The sequence below is a fragment of the Sus scrofa genome, chromosome 13, assembly GCF_000003025.6.
Source record: "Sus scrofa isolate TJ Tabasco breed Duroc chromosome 13, Sscrofa11.1, whole genome shotgun sequence".
NCBI lineage: Eukaryota > Metazoa > Chordata > Mammalia > Artiodactyla > Suidae > Sus > Sus scrofa.
Genome location: NC_010455.5, coordinates 196,781,988 through 196,803,970, shown reverse-complemented (window position 1 = coordinate 196,803,970; position 21,983 = coordinate 196,781,988). Strand labels below are relative to the sequence as shown.

At 45.8% G+C, this 21,983-nt stretch overlaps 2 protein-coding genes across 6 annotated transcripts in view; one reads left to right on the top strand and one right to left on the bottom strand.

Moving 5' to 3' along the window:
- Window positions 1-21,983, bottom strand: part of IFNAR2 (interferon alpha and beta receptor subunit 2) — an 86,726-nt gene that overhangs the window by 48,670 nt on the left and 16,073 nt on the right. The window contains exon 1 of one of the 5 annotated variants that reach the window (XM_021068451.1): window positions 1,678-1,996. The gene's annotated coding sequence lies outside the window, so the exon portion shown is untranslated. 5 annotated transcript variants of the gene reach the window in all.
- LOC110256370 (40S ribosomal protein S2-like) overlaps window positions 9,189-21,983 on the top strand; it is a 57,789-nt gene continuing 44,994 nt past the window's right edge. The window contains 4 exon segments of the mRNA XM_021069845.1: window positions 9,189-9,816; window positions 9,818-10,011; window positions 10,014-10,088; window positions 10,091-10,472. Coding sequence (XP_020925504.1) covers window positions 9,533-9,816; window positions 9,818-10,011; window positions 10,014-10,088; window positions 10,091-10,472 — 935 coding nt within the window. The 5' untranslated portion in view covers window positions 9,189-9,532.

The following is a 21,983-nucleotide window of genomic DNA, read 5'->3' as shown; positions in this document are numbered from 1 at the left end:
CAAACCTGCATTTTTATAGACACAATATTAGGTTCTAAACCCACTGAGCCACAAGAACGCATTTTTTTACTTTTAAATTTTTTGGCTGCACCTGCAGCATGTCTGGATCCTTAACCCATTGAGCCACCAGTGGACTCCCTAATTTCTTTTTTTAAAGATAAATTACCTTGTGTCAAATTTCAGGAACCAAATCTCAGGCAGATTTTCTTTAACTTTGAAATAAATATACGAGACTTTGAGGAAATATGGATAAGCACAAAAGAGCCATGCTGGATTTTTTTTTTCCTTTGTTTTGTCTTTTTAGGGCTGCACCGGGGGTGTATGGAGGTTCCCAGGCTAGGGGTCCGATCCGAGCTGTAGCTGCTGGCCTACACCACAGCTCACAGCAACGCTGGATCCTTAACCCACTGAGTGTGGCCAGGGATCCACCCGTGTCCTCATGCATGCTAGAGGGGTTCGTGAACCGCTGAGCCATAATGGGAACTCTCACGCCAGTTTTTGATGATCTAAAGTTGCAAAGCAACTTATGAACTAGAGAACTAGAATTTAAGTAACTTCCTTCTGTAAATAGGTCAAACCTCAGAGATGCTCACATTGCTAGGAAATGTTCTCTTTAGAGCAGATTTTGGTATGGCCTGGCTCCAACCCCTGTCCTCTCTAAGCCAGAACAGTAGGGGGAGAGGTACTTAGTAACCTTTCCGAGGTATGGGACTGCGGGCGGCCCGTTGGTCTCAGCTACCCCGGTCAGTTAGTATAACGCGGGGAGGGGGGGCAGCGGCCTCCAGGTCGCTCGCTGCACGGGCCGCTGCACCACCCACCTCCCGCCACTCAGTTTCTAAGACTTTTTGCCAAACAAAAGCAAGGCGATCAAACAAATAATAAAAGAAAAACAACAAGAGACGGGATATCTAGAGTTTCTCAAGGCTATCCTAGCCACAAAAGTGGCTTGATAGATCCAACTCTACACTGGGCTTAACTGGCTGCTTTAGTCGGCATAGAAGCGCAAGCCACGATTCCCTCCCCAGCCTGGAAGCGGGACCCATCGCTCTGTCTCGGCGACGCTGTCCCATCGCCCCGTCCTCGCTTTAGCTTCCAAGTGATGGATCTGGAAGGACGTAGGCCACTCCAGCTCCGGGTGACCCTCTCCCGCGGGGGAACAAAGGGAGGCTAACGTCAAGTGTTCTCGTGAAGGGCGGGCGGCAGACCCCGAACCGGAGACCCGAGCCGATCACTCAGTTTTGCGAGGCAGAGTGCCTCGGGAGGAATCTGACTTTCGAACTTCACAAAGGCTCTCATGTTGCAACCGCCAGTATCCGGCCAGAGGTGGGGGTGAGGGGCTGGGTTCTGTGAAGACTCCCGGGAGGGGTGAACGGAGGAAGTCCCCGCAGGGCAGAGGGCAGCGTGGCCGAGGGGGGACAGCAAGCCGACACCCTCTAATGACCCGCCCGGCCGCGGGGGCGCGGTGGGGGGTGGGGGTGGGGACAACCCCCTGCAGGAAGGCAGCGACGGGCGAGCCAAAGCCCCCGGGCACCGAGCACAGGCAGGAGCTGGAGGAGTCTCGGGGGAGGGACAGGGGCCTGGAAGGGGATTCCGGGAAGCGGCTGCGGGGAGGCGGCGTTCGCCGGGTTCCCTCCCTCCGTCACCGCCACCCCCGCCTCCCCAGCTATCCCTCGTTACCTTGGCAGCTTGGCGCGGCCGCCGACCTCGGGGTGCTGGCCCCCGTCCCACCCGCTCCAGCTGGGCTCCGCCGCGGGCCCTGGACACCCGGGTTCGGCGCTGGTGACCGGGATGCGCGCTGCTGGCGGCCTCTTCGGCAGTGGCGGCCCTCTTGGGGCAAAGGCAGGAAGGGCGGCCGGGTGGTGGCCAGCACCCTTCGCTTCTAGCGCTCCCGGGCTCGATCCCCGGGGTCTCTCCTGGAGATGTGGGGAACGAGTTGAGCGCGGGTGCGCGCGCCGAGCGCCGGCCTCCACCTCTGGGAGGGCCCGGGCCCGGCGGGGGCGGGCCGGAGGCGGGGACACGGGATCCCGTAATCTACCTAAATTTGTGCAGACCGCGTCTTCCTCCTCAACCCCCCTCCCTGCAAACTCCATAGGCGAGGCGATAAAGGATTTTGGCCGTTGTGTTTCCTGCAGGGGCTGGAACAGTACCTGGCACTTAGGACAATGTCTAGCACATTTAATCCACTCAATAAAAATGTATTGAATGAATGAATCAATGAATGGGTTCTCTCCTGCGCGCCATCCGCCCCCCTCCCCCCGCCCCGGCCCCAGTTCTATAAAGCGCTCAGATCGTAATTCTCCAATCAATAAAACTGGGGTAAAAATAACCACCATTGGGAATCCCCCCAGTGGCTCAGCGGAATGGGACCAAGACCAGTACCCATGAAGATGCTGATTCGATTCCTGGCCTCGCTCAGTGGGTTAAGGATACAGCGTTGCCGTGAGCTGGGGTGTAGGCCCCAGTAGCTGGTTGGTACAGGGATGCTGTGGCTGGGGCTGGGGCCGAGGCTGGCGGCTGCAGCTCCTATTCACCCCTAGCCTGGGAACGTCCATATGCCACAGGGGGGCACTAAATAATACTAATAATAACAATAAAAATACCACTGTTGAGTCATAAAGGCTTGGTATAGTTCCAGGCTCAAGCAGGAGTCTTCCATGGATAACATATTTGGGATAGGAAAGACAGGCAGTCCCTTATTATTTTGTTTATTTATTATTTATATGCTGTCAATTTCTACAATAGACTATAAGTTGCTTTCAGTAAATGTGTGTATATTTTAAACAATAAAGCTACTGAAATAGAAATGTTAAAATCCTTTTGAAGGAGAAGGAAAAAAATACCAACCCTTTAGGCTCTTCTAATTGAGGATTTAATTTCACTTTCAGATTTCTGACTCTTGAATAAAGGGAGGAGGAAGTTTCACTTTTTTGTGTATGATAAAAAAGAATATTTTCATTCATCAAGTTAACTAACATTTGCTGATACCCCTCTGTGGGATGGGCACAGAGGTGATCATAAGAGGATGTCAGACCCTTTGCGTGTCACCAGCAGTCTTCGAGAGGAGCAGAATTCCCACCAGCCCCATAAGACCTGAAGAGAACTCGTCATGGGGTCTTGGTCCTCGCAAAAGATATTCCACGTTGGAGTTCCTGTCGTGGCTCAGTGGTTAACGAATCTGACTAGGAACCATGAGGTTGTGGGTTCGATCCCTGGTCTTGCTCAGTGGGTTAAGGATCCGGCCTTGCCCTGAGCTGTGGTGTAGGTTGCAGATGCGGCTCGGATCCCGAGTTGCTGTGGCTGTGGCGTAGGCCAGCAGCTACAGCTCCGACTGGACCCCTAGCCTGGGAACCTCCATATGCCACTGTCACGGCCCTAGAAAAGGCAAAAAGACAAAAAAAAAAAAAAAAAAAAAAAAAGATATTCCATGTTGAAAATATTTTCAGCAGCAGTTTAAGAGAAGCAGCAGAAATAGTTTCGAAAGTGGAGGAAAGTCAAAACAAAACTGCATACATTTTTTTATAAAAACAGATACATATAGGGAGTTCCCATAGTGGCTCAGTTGTAACGAACCTGACTCGTATCCTTGAGGGTACAGGTTTGATCCCTGGCCACTCAGTGGGTTAAGGATCAAGCATTGCCATGAGCTGTGGTGCAGGTTGCAGACTCGACTTGGATCTGGCACGGCTGTGGCTGTGGTTGGCAGCGGTAGCTCTGATGTGACCCCTAGTCTGGGAACTTCCATACGCTGCATATGTGGCCCTAAAGATATAAATAAAGATATAACAGTATTAACTATGACTAATTGAAAATTGGGTGATTACAGAAGTTTTTTATTTTTTTCTTTTTACTACCTAAATTCTCCAAGTGTACTTACACAACCAGAGAAAAGAGTAAAAAGGAAAAATCAGCAAATGCTGTTCAATTCCAGATGTAGAGAGCCCAGAAGCTGTCACTCCACTTTTCACAAAATAAGAAAAACTGAACCAATGGAAAAATCAATTCTTCTGAGATCCTTTAGCGAATTGAGCTCATGGGGCAAAAGTGCAGCCCCCAAAACTGGGGAGAAGATCGATGTACAGGGAGCAGAAACCTCAGAAAACAGGAAAACCTAAACTGTATTTGACTAATTGCTGGAGGCTGAGCATGGACTAGTTTGAGAGTAAAAAACTCCCAGAGGCCCAGTCTAGGTGGGGTCCTTCTGCTTCCCAGAGTTTTTCTCACAGGCACCCCACCAGGTTCTCCTGGTGATAAACAGAGAAATCTTCCTTCCTGTTTGGCCAGAGGAAGGTGAAAAGTAACCATCTAAATACACCCAGAGAGTCAGAGTTCCCATCATGGCTCAGCAGAAATGAATCTGATGAGTAACCATGAGGACACAGGTCCAATCCTAGGCCTCACTTGGTGGGTTAAGGATCTGGCGTTGCCATGAGCTACGGTGTGGGCCGCAGATGCGGCTCGGATCCCACATTGCTGTGGCTGTGGCGTAGGCTGGCGGCTACAGCTCTGATTTGACCCCTATCTTGGGAATCTCCATATGCCGTGTGTGTGGCCCTAAAAAGAGACAAAAAAAGTAAAAAATATACCCAGAGCACTCTGTTTCAGAAAAAGCCTGCCTTCAAGGGAATTATTTTAGCCCAGTGTAATCTGGCCCTGCTCAGTGGCAGTTAGACAACCCAGCTCCCTCTAAACTTCCTGTCCCAAGGGGAGGAAAATAAAAGGGGGGGGGCTAAGAAATTGCTCTGAAGGTCACAGCCTAGAGGTTCAGGCTCATTAAAAAGAAAAAAACAGATTCTGGAATTCAATTTTAAGATTACTGAATGTTTCCCCTCCACGAAACCTTCTACCACATCCGCAGGACTCCGGTGGGTGACAGCTCTATTTCAGAGGGAGCTTCTAGGGAAACCCAGAGACAATACGGAAGACAAAAAAAGAGGACAATGGATGAAAGCAAAGCCTCTGAGCCTACAGGTACAGCTAGTATTAAAAATAGACTCCCTCTTGGCCAAAAAATCACGACATCTCACAGTAAAGATTATCTATCTCCACTCCTGTTATCTGCTACATCCTGTGCAGCATCAGATAAGAAGTATAAAGCGGGGGGAGTTCCCTGATGTTGTAGTGGTTAGGATTCAGCACTTTCACTGCTGTGGCCTGGTTCAATCTCTGGTATGGGAACTAAGATCCCCCATCAAGCCATGGCTGAACAAAACAAAACCCAGCAATGAAAAACTAAAACTATATCTATCTGTCTGTCTGTCTGTCTGTCTGTCTATCTATCTATCTATCTATCTATCTATCCAAATACATATGTGTACAAATATATATGTGTGTGTGTGTGTGTGTGTATAAAGACATGCTAAAAAGCAGGAAAAATATAATCTGAAGAGACAAAACAAGCTTGAAAACAAGACTAGGGTATGACAGAGAATTTGGAATTATCAGGCTAGGTGGATACCTGGCATCCTGCATTTGTCAAAACCAACATTAGTCTGTAGTTATACAGAACTATATAACACAATTAATCCTAATGTAAACTTTGAATTTTGGTTAATGTCAACGTATCCATATTGGCTCATCCACTGCTACGAATGTATTACGCTGGTATAAGATGTTAACCTCAGAGGAAACTGTGTGGAAGAGACTGGGTCTGTGGGAAATCTCTGTATACTCTATATGCTCTTTTTTTCTCATAAATAAAGTCTACTCTCTTAAAAAAATACACAATTTGTTCATTCATTCAGAAATATTCAGGAGTTCCCTGGTGGCCTAGCAGGTTAAGGATCTGGCATTGTCACTGATGCGCTTGGGTCCCTGCTGTGGTGCAGGTTCGATCACTGGACCGGGAACTTCCCCATGCAGATATTTGCTGAGCATCCACACATGTCAAGCACTGTGGTCGGTTTTAGAAACAGCACAGTATATGACCCAGGCCAAGCTCCTGCTCTGCTGGGGGGCTTATGCTCCAGTGGGGGTGGATGGGATGGGGTGGTGGTAGTACAAACCTGTGGCAGTTAAGCAAACAAGATAACTGTAGAGAGTCATGAAGACAGAGCAGCAGATGGTGAGCTGAAGAATGCCTGGGGGAGCTACTGGAGAGGGGCTGGTCTCGGAGGACCCCCCCTCGGCTGAGGACTTCCTTGTCTGAACAGTGGCAAATCTGGAGCCAAACATTCCTAGAAAGCAAATGCCCAAGTCCCAGAGCCCCTGGAACAGAAATCAACCAAGGAAGGAAAGGAGAGTCTGGTGTGGAATCATGATGATCGTACTTGTGGGCTCAAGCAAAGGGCTGGCTGGTGGTATCACGAACTGACATGGAAAAACCCAACAGAGGAGTTCCCGTCGTGGTGCAGTGGTTAACGAATCCGACTAGGAACCATGAGGTTGCGGGTTCGATCCCTGCCCTTGCTCAGTGGGTTAACGATCCGGCGTTGCCGTGAGCTGTGGTGTAGGTTGCAGACATGGCTCGGATCCTCCGTTGCTGTGGCTCTGGCGTAGGCCAGTGGCTACAGCTCCGATTCAACCCCTAACCTGGGAACCTCCATATGCCGCGAGAGCGGCCCACGAAATAACAAAAAGACCAAAAAAAAAAAAAAAAAAAAAAAGAAAAACCCAACAGAGAAAGTCTGTGGGTGGAGACTGGAACCCCAAAGTTCTGGTTTGTAGCATTCAGATGCTCTGGCAGAAAGAATCATACAGCTGGTAGGTGCCACAAAGTAAGACAGGAGCCATGCCAGTGGGGGATGAGGGAGCCATGGAAGCCCATCATGGGTGTCAGAATCTGAACAGGACAAGGGGGTCATCCAGGGGTAACCTGGTATGAGGTGTCAGAACACTTCAGAGGGTTTCACAGAACTAGAACAAACAATCCAAAGATGTATATGGAACCACAAAAGACCCAGAATTGCCAAAGCAATCCTGAGGAACAAAACCAAGCAGGAGGCATAACTATCCCAGACTTCCAGCAATATTACAAAGCCACAGTCATTGAGACAGTGTGGTACTGGTACCAAAACAGACAGACAGACCAATGGAACAGAATAGAGAACCCAGAAATAAACCGAAACACCTACGGTCAATTAATCTTTGACAAAGGAGGCAAGAACATAAAATGGGAAAAAGACAGTTTTCAGTAGGTGTTGCTGGGAAACCTTGACCACTGCATGCAAATCAATGAAACTACAGCACATCCTCACACCATGCACGAAAATAAACTGAAAATGACTTAAAGAATTAAATATAAGACAAAACATCAAACTCCTGGAAGAGAACATAGGCAAAACATTCTCTGACATCACCCTTACACATATTTTCTCAGGTCAGTCTCCCAAAGCAACAGAAATAAAAGCAAAAATAAACCAATGGGACCTAATTAAACTGACAAGCTTTTGCACAGCAAAGGAAACAAAAAAGAAACCAAAAAGACAACTTACAGAATGGGAGAAAATAGTTTCAAATGATGCAACTGACAAGGGCTTCATCTCTAAAATATACCAGCTACTTATACAACTCAACAGCAAAAAAGCCAACAACCCAATGGAAAAATGGGCAAAAGATCTGAATAGACATTTCCCCAAGGAAGATATATGGATGGCCAACAGGTACATGAAAAAATGCTCAACATCCCTGATTGTTAGAAAAATGCAAACCAAAACTACCATGAGACAACATCTTACACCAGTTAGAATGGCCATCATTAATAAGTCCACAAATAATAAATGCTGGAGGGGGTGTGGAGAAAAGGGAACCCTCCTGCACTGTTGGTGGGAATGTGAGCTGGTACAACCACTATGGAGTACAGTATTGAGGTACGTTAGAAATTTATACATAGAAGTACCATGTGACCCAGCAATCCCACTCTTGGGCATATATCCAGACCAAACCTTCCTAGAAAAAGACACAGGCACCTGCGTGTTCATTGCAGCACTATTCACAATAGCCAAGACATAGAAACAACCCAAATGTCCATTGGCAGATGATTTGATTAGGAAGATGTGGTATATATACACAATGGAATACTACTCAGCCACAAAAAAGAACAGAATAATGCCATTTGTAGCAACATGAGTGGAACTAGAGACTCTCATACTGAATGAAGTAAGTCAAAAAGAGAAAGACAAATACCATGTGATATCACTTATATCTGGAATCTAATATGAGGCACAAATGAACTTTTCCACAGAAAAGAAAATCATAGACTTGGAGAATAGACTTGTGGTTGCCAAGGGGGGAGGGGGAGGGAGTGGGATAGATTGGGAGCTTGGGGTTAATAGATGCAGACTATTGCCTTTGGATGAATTAGCAATGAGATCCTGCTGGGTAGCTCTGGGAACTGTCTAGTCACTTATGATGGAGCATGACAACGTGAGAAGAAGGAATGTTTATGTGTATGTGTAACTGGGTCACCTTGTTGTACAGTAGAAAAAAATTGTACTGGGGAAATAACAATTAAAAACAATTTTAAATTAAAAAAAGAACATGTCAGAGAGTGAGGGCTGCATCCATGTTGGGGGGCAGAGAGAGTGTGATACCCCAAGTCTGAGAGTGGTGAGGAAGCAGTTTCCATGGGGACAGTCTGGCGTGGGGTCTTGGGGCTCAGGTGGGTTGAGGAGGACATCCAAGCTAGAAGGGGTGGAGGGGAGACAGGAGCCTGCTTACATATATGGGGATCAATCAAAATATAAATCTATTAAGGATAACAGGAGCTGGGTCCCTCACTGTTGGAGAAGGAAGTTACAAATATTGAGGGAGTTCTTGTTGTGGCTCAAAGGATTAGGAACCTGATATAGTGTCCATGAGGATGCGGGTTTGATCCTTGGCCTTGCTCAGTGGGTTAAGGATCCAGTTTTGCTACAAGCTGCAGTGTAGCTTGCAGCTGTGGCTCGGAACTATCGTTGCTGTGGCTGTGGCTGTGGCTGTGGCTGTGGTGCAAACCTGCAGCTGCAGCTCTGATGGGACCCCTAGCCTGGCAACTTCCATATGTCACAGGTACAGCTAGTAAAGTAAATAAATAAATAATGCAAACATTGAACGGGAGAAACTAAAACCAACTTTGTGTTGTTGGAGGTGTTGATATAAACACATGATTTTTTATAGATAGATAGATCCTTAGAAACAGAGATAAATACAGATATAAAAATGAGTGTGTGTGTGTGTGAGAGTGTATTTTCTCCCCTAATTCTGCCCTCTGAGATATAAATGCATGTGTGTGTGTATATTTCCCCCCAGCTCCGCCCTCTGGGGCACCTGGTGACACTCCACAGTGATGGGCACACTTAGTACCCAGATTTTTGACTCTACGGTAACTTCCCAGTAAAAGAAACTGGGTTCCTTGGAGAAATGACTGATTCCAGGGTAGGGGCAGCGAAAACACAAGGTAAGTCTGGAGCATGTTATTCAGGAAAGTAAGAAAGTGCTCAGAGAATGATAGGGACATGTCAGAAGGACTCTCCAAAACAGAGACAATTTGAGTACAAAAATAAATAAGGCTCGAAATGGATTACAGCTTCTTCTCCATAAAAACACCGAAAGGTGGATGACGTTGCTGCATCGGAAGGACCTAGATATCCCCGGAGCCTGGAATGGGCGGGGCGGGGGGGCGGGGAGGTGCCTTCTGTGGAGGCTTTGGCAGCAGTGTCCCAGGTCGGGGCTGGGTCCAGGCCACAGAGAGCTCGGAGGCAAGGCCAAGGCTAAGGAGTGGCTCCCCATTACCAAGCTGGGCCACCAGGTCAAAGACTTGAAGATCATGCTCCTGGAAGAGACCTTTCTCTTCTCTCTGCCCATCAAGGATGCTGAGATTATTGATTTTTCCCGGGGGCATCCCTAAGGTTTTGAAGATTATGCCCGTGCAAAAGCAGACATGCTGGCAGGGGACCAGGCTCAAGGCATTTGTTGCCGTTGGGGATTACAATGGACATGGTGGTAGCCACTGCCATGGCGGGGTGGGGTGCATCTTTCTGGGGAAACTCTCCACCCCCATGAGGCCAGGCTGCTGGGGTAATGAGATCAGCAAACCCCCACCATCCCTTGCAAGGTCATTGGCTGCTGTGGCTCTGTGCTGGTGTGCCACATCCCTGACCCCAGAGACACTGGCATGTCTCACCTCCTGTGCCCAAGAAGCCACTGATGATGGCTGGAATTGAGGACTGCTACACCTCCGGCTGTACTGGCACCCTGGGCAACTTCACCAAGATCACCTTCCATGCCATTTCCAAGACCTACAGCTATCTCGCTGCTGACGTCTGCAAAGAGATGGTGTTCGCCACGTCTCCTTATCCAGAATTCACCGACCACCCTGTAAAGACCCACACCAGCGTCTCCAATGCAGAGGACCCGGTTCCTGTTGTGGCCAGCAGCCACGTCATTTTATATGAGAAAGGTAAAGTGAACAAAGTTCTTTTGAAAAGAAAAGAAAAGAAAAGAAAAGAAAAGAAAAGAAAAGAAAAGAAAAGAAAAGAAAAGAAAAGAAAAGAAAGGAAAGGAAAAGGTTATAACCCACTGAAGAAAAAATGAAATCATGAATCCACATTTGCGGTTGCTTTTCATTTTTTATTTTATTTTGTTTTATTTTTTGTCTTTTAGGACCGCTCCTGCAGCATATGGAGGTTCCCAGGCTAGGGATCGAATCGGAGCTCTAGCTGCTGGCCTACACCATAGTCATAGCAGCGCCGGATCCAAGCCATGTCTGCGACCTACATCACAGTTCACGGCAATGCCAGATTCTCAACTCACTGAGCCAGGCCAGGGATCAAACCTGTGTCCTCACGGATGCTAGTCAGATTCATTTCCCCTGAGCCATGACGGGAAGTAACTCTGTCTTTTAAAAATACTGAATACATTGCAAGTTTGATGAAGAGCAGGATATTTGTACAGTTTCAAAGCATCAAAGTATCGTTTCAAACCTATTGATTACAGAAGGGAACAGAGTAGATTTACAGTGGCAATGCTGGCAGAGGTTGTCTTAACCAAAGAATGCAATCTGACACCATCAATGATGGGACAAAGTACAATTCTGCACCACTCAACAGTGAGCAATGAGAGAAAGGCGGCAGTACCACGTCCATGATACTCCTGCCAAAGCTGCATAACCAGATACAGGGACAGGCTACAAAATCATTGGCCTGTAGTCTCCTACAGTCTGTACAAGGGTTAAGTCGTCACGGTCAAAGTCTGAGGAACCCTTCAGGAAACGCAAGAGACATGACACCTAAATGCAGTCAGTGACTGCGTTTAACCAGAGAGGGCATGACAAGAGATGCCCTTGAACGGGGTCAGAGGATGAGCTGGGATTCATGTGTCAAAGTTAATTTCCTGATCGTGATGATTGTGTTGTCGTTTCTGCAGAAGAGTTTCCTTGTTTGTAGAAAATAAACACAAAAGGTTTTGTGTATGGAGGGGTCATGGAGCACCAGAAAATGACTCAGAAATAAAGGACTTTATACTGTAGTTTAACTTTCCTGGAGGTGTGTGATTGTTTAAGAGTGAAATTTTATTTCATTTTTTAGAAAAATTTATATTAAAAATTTTATTTATTTGTTTGTTATTATTGTTTTTTTAATGGCTGCATCCATGGCATATGGAAGCTCCTGGGCCAGGGATCGAATCCAAGCCACAGCTGTGACCTGTGCTACAGCTGCAGCAACATGGGATCATTTAACCCACTGGGCCAGGCCGGGGATCAAACCATGGCCACCACAGTGACAAGCCAAACCATTAACTTATTGCACCATGATGGGAACTCCAGTAAAATTTGATTAAAGGAGGCAGTGAGATATACAATTTTGGGTCTTTGTGGAAAGCCCTTATCTGGAGTTATGAATTTGCCCATCATCAGCATAGAGCTGAAATGTTTCAGCAATTGCATGGGATCAACTACAGAGCGAGTGGGAAAGACAGCTGAGGACCCAGCCCTGGGTCTCACCAAGGTTTAGGTGTCCAGAAGGGAAGTGAAGCAAAAAAAAGGGGGGGGGCATGGTCAGAGTGAATTGGAGAAAATCAACAGATTGGATATCATAGAAGCTGAGACAAGAAAAAATTCTTTCCCTCTCTTTTATTTTTTCTTTTTAAGACTGCACCCATAGCATGTGGCAGTTCCTAGACTAGGCGTGGAATCGGAGCTGCAGGTGCCAGCCACAGCCACAGCAACACCAGATCTGAGCCTCGTCTGCAACCTACACCACAGCTCACAGAAACACCGGATCCTTAACCCACTGAGCGAGGCCGGGGATGGAACCCTCATCCTCATGGATACTAGTTGGATTTGCTTCTGCTGTGCCACGACAAGAACTCCAAGAGTCTCTTGATGACTTCTTGTGCAACGTGTTGAGGGGTTAAGTAAGATGAAGCTGTGAGCAGGGCTGCCAGTAACCTCTGGACAAGAGCTGCCTCAAGGGAGCCCAGTTAGGAAGTATGACTCCAAGATGTCCACATCCTGGTCCCTAGCATCTCTGACAATCTTACCTTATGTGGTCAAAGGGACTTTGCAGGTATGAAGGAAGATCTTTCAATAGGCAGATTAGCCTGGATTATTTGGGTGGGCTCAAGGTAACCACAGGGTCTGTAGGAGGAGGATGCGGGAGGATCAGAGTCAGAGAAAGAAGATGTAAGGACGGGAGTTCCCATTGTGGCTCAGCAGTAACGAACCTGACTAGTATCCATGAGGATGCAGGCTTGATCCCTGGCCTAGCTCAGTGGGTTATGGACCTGGCATTGCCATGAGCTGTGGTGTAGGTCACAGATGCTGCTCAGGTCCAGCGTGGCTATGGCTATGGTGTAGGCCAGCAACTGCAGCTCTGATTTGCCCCCCTAGCCTGGGGTGGAGAAGCCAGTCCTTGGGAGGTGCTACATTGTTGACCTTGAAGATGGCAGGTAGGAGCCATGAACCAATGGGTGCAGGTGGCCTTTAGAGGCTAGAAAAGGCAAGGACATGGATAGCCCCCTACAGTCTCCAGAAGGCACACAACTCTACCGGCACCTCCATCTTAGGACTGATCTCCCAAACTGTAAGGTAATTTTGTTTGTTTGTTTTCTGTGGCATATGGAAGTTCCCAGGCTAGGGGTGGAATCAGAGCTGCAGCTCCTGGTTTACGCCATGACCACAGTAATATGGCATCTGAACGGCATCTTCGAACTTTACCACAGCTTGAGGCAATGCTGGATCCTTAACCCACTGAGCAAGGCCAGGAATTGAACCCACATCTTCGTGGATACTCAGAGGTTCTTAATCGTCTCAGCCACAATGGAAACTCCATAAATTTGTTTTAAGCTGCTAAAATTGTACTAATTTCTTATAGCAGCGAGAGGAAACCAATACAGGGAGAGGGGGTTAGGGACAAAAATAGGGGGAGAGGAAAACAACTTTGAAGTTTTTATTGTGAAAGTGGGCAGAGAAAGGGGTGGGAGGAGGATGGGCCACAGTTATTCATGGGTCAGTGACAATCTTTAATTTTTTAATTAATAGGCAATTTTTAAGGGCAGTTTTAGATTTATAGAAAAATTACATTGGAAAGTACAGAGAGTTCTCATTTTATGCCTCCCTTCAGTTTTCTAGTAACATCTTTTTTTTTTTTTTTTTCCTGTCTTTTTGCCTCTGCTAGGGCCGAACCTGTGGCATATGGAGGTTCCCAGGGTAGAGGTCTAATTGGAGCTGTAGCTGCCAAGACTACGCCAGAGCCACAGCAACGCAGCATCCGAACTGCGTCTGCAACCTACACCACAGCTCAGGGCAACACCGGATCCTTAACCCACTGAGCAAGGCCAGGGATCGAATCCGCAACCTCATGGTTCTTAGTCAGACTCATTAACCACTGAGCCACGATGGGAACTCCTCTAGTAACTTCTTGTAATCATGTGGTACATTTGTTACCATTGGTGAGCCAGTGTTGTTACATTATTATTAACCAAAGTCCCAGTTTACACTAGGGTTCGCTTGTGTGGGTTACATTCTATGAGTTTTGACCAATGTTATGTATTCACCTTTATAGCATCATGCAGAGTAATTTCTAAAAATGCCCTGTGCTCCATCTGTTTGCTCCTTATTTTTCTCTTCCCTTCCTGGCAACCACTGATTTTTTATTTTTATTTTTTTAATGAATGAATTAATTAATTTATCTTATCATCTCCACAGTTTTTCTTTTTTTGGCGTGACATATAGTTGGACCCATACAGTACATAGCCTTTTCAGATTGGCTTCTTTCACTTCGCAATATGCATTTAAGCTTTCTCCATGTCTTTTGTGGCTTGATAGTGCCTTTCTTCTTCATGCTGAGGAATATTCCATTGTATGGGTATACCGCAAATTGTTTATCCATTCACCCATTGAAAAATGTCTTGGTTGCTTCCAAGGTTTGGCAATTATGAATAAAGCTGCTACAAACATCCTCATGCAGGGTTTTTTTTTTTTTTTTTTTTTTTTTGGTGAATGTGTTTTCAACTCATGGGTAGATATCAAAGAGTGTGATTGTTGGATCATATTTTAAGTGTCATGTTTAGTTTTGTAAGAAATCACCCAATAGCCTTCCCAAGTGGCCACACCATTTTTCATTCCCGTCAGCAATGAGGGAGGGTCCTCCCTTCTCTCCATCCTTACCAGCATTTGGTGCTATCAGCATTTTGAATTTTAGCCATTCTAGGTGGTGGCATGTATCTTGTTGGTTGAAGGGGTGGGTATTTCTAAGATGGGTGATTGTCAGGTAGGTCATAGTCTACTGAGATTGTTCTATAGCAAGAGAGAAATTGATAAGTGGGGAAGAGAGGAGATAAAGGCGTGAATGAAAGTGTTGAGATGGGGCAGGGGGATTCAGCCACACTGTAGGGGCTGGTCTTAGGTAGAAAGGAAATTTGTCCTTTGTAGCAGGGGAAAGGAAGGCAGAAAGAGGGGGTGGATTTGAAGGCAAGGAAAGAGACTCTCTGACAACTTCTGCTTTTTGCAGGAAGTATGTGACAAAGTCATCTGCTGAAAATGATGTGTGTGGGCAGGATCGTGAAAGAGGTTCATAGAGAAAGAGTTTCTAAATGTGGAATACTCTTGTGTGTCATGATGAGAGGTGACCCAGTGTAGAGATTTCTCAAGACTGCAGAGAGTACTGGTGTGGGTTCGATTCTTCTTTTCTTAAAATCCACAGCCCTACATCTCTCTACTCTCCTGCGGTCAGGAAGGCAGGAATGGTTAGTGGAAAAATGCCAAATTAGGAATCAAGGAACTGGATCTGGTCTCAACTCTGGCATGAGATGACCTCTCATGGGTCAAGTTTATTGCCGAGGTCAAGTACTTAGCTCTAACTTCCTCTTGGTGGCACCAGGCTGAGATTCTCAAGGCTGTGCCTGGCATAGCCCCTGAGCTCTCCCTCTGACTCGCAGTGTGTGAGAATATGGGAGTCAGTTCCTCCCTGGACCAAGAAATCCCAATCCATCGTTTGACAATATTTAGCCTCTCTCTTTGCACAGCTGCCGTCTTTGCCCAGGCAGGTGGAGGAAATGGAGCAAGCAACGGGCTGCTTCTTTGCACTCAGCTGCAAGCTGTCACTATTAATAGTTCAGGGCATTGCAGCCTTGGCATCTATGGCCCCTTGGGATAGGCAAACAGAAGCCCATCTCCATCACCTGAGCCTCAGCCCAGGAACTAAGCCACATGCACATGACTCTCTTTTCTCACCTCTGATTCTCAGAATTACTCATTTCCTTCCTTTTTCACCCTGTTTTTAAGCCAACATCACCCTTGAGGGCTTGTTTCTACCCATACTCGTACCCCTACGACTTCTTGGGTGTTAGGCACCAGGGATCTGCGGCCACTGCAGTTGAAGAGAGCTAAGATCCTACCCCAAGCATGCTTGAGAAATGGGTGCCACCAGGGCTTGAAAGGAAAGAAAACAGAAACAAAACAAAAATGAGAGGATCTGAGACAGCTTTCTCTTCTAGAACATGCTAATAGACCATGTGACTCCTAAAGTCTTTTGAGACTTTGTATTGTGGCAATGAATTAATTGTGCATACTCATGAATATATATCATCCAGTGAGTTAGGACATAAATACAGATCAATTAAAAAAAAACCCTCAACTGCATTGTCTTCTCATGGACCCCAAGTCTCCCAATGGCCCATGGCCATCTGTAGGGAGAACTCTGTGCGTGGGAAGCTGATGGATTCCCAAAAGACCATGCTTTTCTAGGGGAGTAGCCCAAGAAGGCAGGTAGTTCGTCTGAGGCTGCCAAGGGCAGATCAAGGTGCCTGGACTCAATCCTAGGTCTTGGTGCGTCATGGGGAAACAGGAGTATCTTTGGGGGACACTTCTTATTTGGGGAATTTGGTCAGTGTCTGCAGAGAGAAAGCTGTGAGAAACTCCAAGACAAACGCCTTGAGCCCTCTGGATGGGTTTAGTGCTCCCGAAGTGCTCCCCAGGAGCCAAAGTGATCAGCGCCTGGATCTTGGACTTGTAGCCTCTAGAGCCATGAGAAATAAACAATTAATATTTAAGCCACTTGATCAATGGTGTTTTGTTAGAGCAGCCTGAGCAGACTTAGACAGTATATGGTTTTAATATAATTGAATGTTAACTGCTGTGTACATTGAGAGAAGAGTCATACTTTGTTTCGTTCAGAGATGTACTTACATTTTGGGAGTTTTCCAGGGTGATGAGTTTGCCCTGCAGAAATCAGTGACTCACTTTTTGGTGCTATCTAGAACCCTACTGCTTCTCCTGCCCTAGAAAGAACACACTTTTCAATTCCGTAATGGGATCTTTCATTTAAAAGCTATTTTTTTTCTTCTTCATTTTTAACTAGACTTCAGGTACACAGAAGAGGAGTAATCAACCATAATCCTGAGTTCTTGATGTTCTCTCATCACTGGTCCATATTGATCCTGCCCAAATTACTTACTTACTTACTTAATTAATTATTTTTAGAGCTGTATCTGTGGCATATGGGGCTAGGAGTTCCCTGACTAGGGGTCAAACTGGAGCTGCAGCTGCCAGCCTATGCCACAGCCACAGCAATGCCAGATCTAAGCCATGTCTGTGACCTACCCCACAGCTCATAGCAACACTGGGTCCTTAACCCACTGAGCCACAAGGGAATGCGATTTCTAGATTTTTGCTGTTGAAAGCCACCCTGCTATACACATTCCTGTATATTTTGCTGGTTTTACAAGTGCAAGAGCTTCAAGTATGTTTCTGGAAGTGAAACTGCCAAGTCATTAGGTATGTGACTTTTTCACTTTAGGAGGACACACCAAAAGTTTTTCCCAATGCTCTTACATAAGTTTATAGTCCCATCAGCAAATATGCACATACCTTTGTTTATATTGGCTTCTATCTCAGTTACATGTGGCTAGACGGTCTGGTGTGTGTTTTATCTACTCTTTGAAATTTGTTCAGTGTTTCTCTGTGACTGCATTTTTGCAAATGTTTCATATGTGCTTTCAAATGTGTTCTTTGGGAGTTCCTGTCATGGCTCAATGGTTAACAAACCTGACTAAATGAAGTTCCCAGACCAGGGATCAAACCTGAGCCACAGCAGTGACAACCTTGTTTTCTCAGCTGCTAGGCCACCAGGGAACTCCTCCAGTTTTTTTTTCTTGTAATTAATTGCTCATTGCATACTATTGCTGTTGGGAAAGATACCTTTTATGGAGTTCCCATACTGGCTCACTAGGTTAAGGACCTGACATTATTTCTTTGAGGATGTGGGTTCAATCCCTGGCCTCGCTCGGTGGGTTAAGGATCTGGCAGTGCTACAAGCTGTGGTGTGGTTTGCGGACGCAACTTGAATCCGGTGTTGCCATAGCTGTGGCATAGGCCTGCAGCTGCTGCTCCCATTCGACCCCTATCCTGAGAACTTCCACATGCTGTAGGTGCAGCCGTAAAAAGAAAGAAAGAAAAGAAAAGATATTTGATAAGATTTCCTTTCCCACTGTTTTTCTTAATGCCTATTATAGGTTTTTGCTTTGGGGTTACCATGAGGGTCACATATAACAGCCTGTATATATAGCAGTCTATTTTAAGTTGATAGCAGGCTAAGTTTGAATTAATTCTGAAACCCTATGGTTTTACTCCTCCCATCCCACCGTTTCATGGTTTCCATATCACATTTTACATCTTTTGATTTTGTGTATCCCTGAACAAGTTATTATAGTAAGAGTTATTTTTACTACTTTTGGCTTTTCATACGAGTTTTATAAGTGAGTAATCCACTACCTTTACTATATATTTACCTTTACCATTGCGAGTTTTACTTTCATATTTTCTCCTTACTAATTAGTACCCTTTCTTTTCAGCTGCTGGTTTAGTGGTGAATAACTCCTTTAGCTTTGGTTTGGAAAACTCTGTCTCTCATTCAGTTTTGAATAATAGCCTTGCTGGGAAGAGCAGCCTTGGTTGGGAGTTTATTTTTTTGTCCTTTTAGTGCTTTGAAGATGTCATGCAGCTTCCTTCTGGCCTGCAAAGTTTTGGCTGAGAAATCTGCTAATAGGCTTATAGGGGTTCCCGTGTATGTGACAAGTTGTTTTTCTCTTGCTGCTTTTAAGATTCTCTCTTTAATATTTGACTTTTTAATTATATTGTGTTTTGGTGTGGTTCTCCTTAGATTTCTCTTCTCTGGAACTCTGGGTTTCCTGAATCTAGATGTCTTATTTTTTCCGCATGTTGGGAAAGTTTTCAGTCATTACGTTTTTGTGTTTTTGTTCAAATAAGTTCTCTGCCCTTTTTTCTTTCTCTTCTGCTTCTAGACCCCTATAATGTAAATGCTATTGTTCCCCATATGTTTCTTGAGCTATCTTTACTTTTAAAAATTCTTTGTTCTTTTGGTTTCTCTGTTTGGGTGAGTTCCACTGGCCTGTCTTCCAGCTCACTGATTCTTTCTTTGTTTCATCTAATCTGCTGTTGAAACTTCTAGTGTATTTTTCAGCTCAGTTATTGCATTCTTCAGCTCTGTGATTTCTGCTTATACTTTCTTGTATTTTTCTCTCTCATTGTTGAAGTTCTCATTTTGTTTATTCATTTTTTCCCCCTGGGTTTGGTGAACAGTTTTATGACCATTTTGTTGAACTTTTTATTGGGTAAATTACTTATCTCCATTTCATAAAGATTTTTTTTCTGGCATTTTATCTTCTTTCATTTGAAATACATTCCTCTTTATCCTCATTTTGCTTGACATTCTGTTTTTATTTCACTGTATTAGGGAGACAGCTATTTCTATCCCAGTCCTGAAGGAGTGACCTATGTAGGAGATGAAGGTTATTATCATTTAAACTTGCTCTAGCTCTTGGTTTTCACTTGAACTTTTGTGATCATCTAAGAAGCCTGATTTATTCTTTTAAAAATTTTTTTCTGGAGGGGCTGCACTTGCAGTATATGGAAGATCTCAGGCTAGGAGTCAAATTGGAGCTACAGCTGCCAGGCTACATCACAGCCACAGCAACATGGGATCCAAGTCATGTCTGCAACCTACACTACAGCTCATGGCAATGCCGGATCCCTGCCCCTCTGAGAGAGGCCAGGGATTGAACCTGCATCCTCATGGTTACTAGTCAGATTTGTTTCTGTTGCACCACAACAGGATCTTCCTAAGCAGCCTGATTTATTCTTGACAGGTCTAGTTGTTAAGGGTGTTACAAAACCTGTGAGTGTTTCAGAGGGATGGATCACAGTTCATATCTAGTTTTAGGCTACTTAAAACTAGACCCTCAGGCAGCAGCTTTTAAGGTATACAAATATATATATCATCCTGTGTGACTGCAATTATAAAGGCTGCTGACCTCCAGGCCAGACACCTGGGGTGTCTCCCTGTCAACAGTTGCAAAAATTGTGGCTCCAGCTGAGTGTGTGAGCTCCTTTCTGGAAGGTACTGGTAAACTATAGCAAGGCCAAGGGCGAGGGCAGAGATAGTGTTCCTTGGCCCCTGTTCCCTGCGAGCACTTCTGTAGCCTCTAAATGTGTGGTATGCCTGAAGCCTACTTCCTAAGCTGAAGCACCAGGGCAGGTACTTAGGTTTTTTGTTTTTGTTTTTTTTTAATAAGAAGACTGGGGGTGTGTGTTTCAGTTTGCTGTCTGTGCAGTGCCCTGAGTGTGGTAGCTTGCCAAGAACTGCTCCTCTGATTGTTTCAGACCAGTAGGGCCCAGAAATTCAACTTCTTATGGACACTAGAACAAGGCACTCAAGGGACATCTGTGTGGTCTGTGAGTGCCCTCCTGGCTTTGGTGGGGCCTTAGGAGCACTTCTGTCCCTAGAGAAAGTCCTGACAGGCTCCTTCCCCTTCCAGCAAATGCTTTAAGGTTAGCAAGCAAATCTCCTCCCCACTATGGTCTCTGTGCTTTTTAAACTTTGGCTTTTGTGCCAGAACAAGTGAGTCTTCTCGTGAACCCTTTAAGAGTGGAATATCTATTCCCTACAGCCCTATGGTTCTCCTGACATGAAACACATTGGTTTTCAAAGCCAGACGTTTTGGGAGCTTCTCTCTCCAGTTCAGATCCCAAGGGCTGGGGTGCCTCATGTGGGCACAGACCCTTCACCCCTCAGGGAGAAACTCTGTATTTCTGATATCCCTCTTGACCTTGGGTCTCTGCACCCACTGGGGGTGACACTGCCTCTCTCCCTCTCCTATCTGACTTCCCGTGGCTCTTTTCCCCTTTGTTGTGGAGGAGCTGTTCACGTAGTGTTCAGGTCTTTTTCAGAGGAAATTGACTCATATTTATGTGTAGATTTTTGTGTGTCTGTGGATGACATAAGTTCAGTGCCTTCTTACACCTCCATCTTGAACTGCCTCCCCCTCTTATTTCTTAATAATTGTTTAGACTCATTTTAACATCTGGGACTTTAACATTTCTGTTTCTGATGGGATGTGTACTCCAGCTTTGCTTTCGTTTGTTCCTGAAATGGTTATGCTTATCAAATGTCTTTTGCTGTTTTTTGGACTGTGAGCTCATTTACCAAGGTGAGGCAGGGGTGGGGGCACTGACGTCTCTGTTAGGCACCATCTACGGAAGAAGACTGGACTCTAGTCCACACTTGTCCCAGCGTAATGGGTGGGGACGGGTTGGTCCCAGACAGTGAACCACACAGTGGTTCCTCAGCGTATCACTGTCAGTCACTCCCTACTCACCCAAACAAATTTTTCAGATCCTTTGCCCCAGGGAGACACAATTGAGCAGGAGCTTCTCTTTGGATTGTGACTCTTTGGGTCTGGAAGTTTGGAAAGGGATGTGTCAGAGAAGGGGATCAACTTCCTGGGGTTTGTCTTCCTCCACCTATTTTTCTCAGGATTTCTGAGATGGCTGGATTTTTCTTCTGGGACATCTGGACCACAGCTCTGAGTCAGCCTTGCTGCAAGGCAGGCACCATTTGCTCCTGGCATTGGTGGGGGAAGAGTGAGCACAGAGTCTGCAGTTCCTTTCCTGTTTCACTCTTTCCACAGCCTGCCCACCGACTGCTGTTTTTGGCTAAAGCCCTCATCTTTCCACAACAGCCCCCCATCCCCCCACCCATTCCCCAGGATTTCTCACCATTTTATCAGTTTTCGCCCTACAGGTCCTCCTGGGTTTATCTTGGGTGCATCCGCTTATTGCTGATTCGGCCTCTTACTTGAAATTTATCTGAATGAGAATGGATGTGGGCACATGTATACCTGAATCCCTTTGTTGTACAGCCGAAACGATCACAGCCTTGTAAATCAACTAGACTTCAATAAAACTTAAAAATAATTGAAACTAGAACTGGAATCCACCTTTTGGATAGTTACTGAGTGCCCATTCTGCTAGGCACTGTGCTGGGTGCTATGGAACCCTCCATGGATGAGGCTGGCTCATTCCTCATTCCCCAGAGATGCTTCCGGAGTGGTGAAGAAAGACATTAAATACACGGCTACACAACCAGGTAATTCATGGCAATTGTGATCCATTCCAGAAGGGAGAGACCAGGAGCCATAAAAATGTGTGGAAGGATTGTCCTAGGGGGCTGGCAAGGCTTCCTGAAAGATGTGGCTTTGGAATTGATATT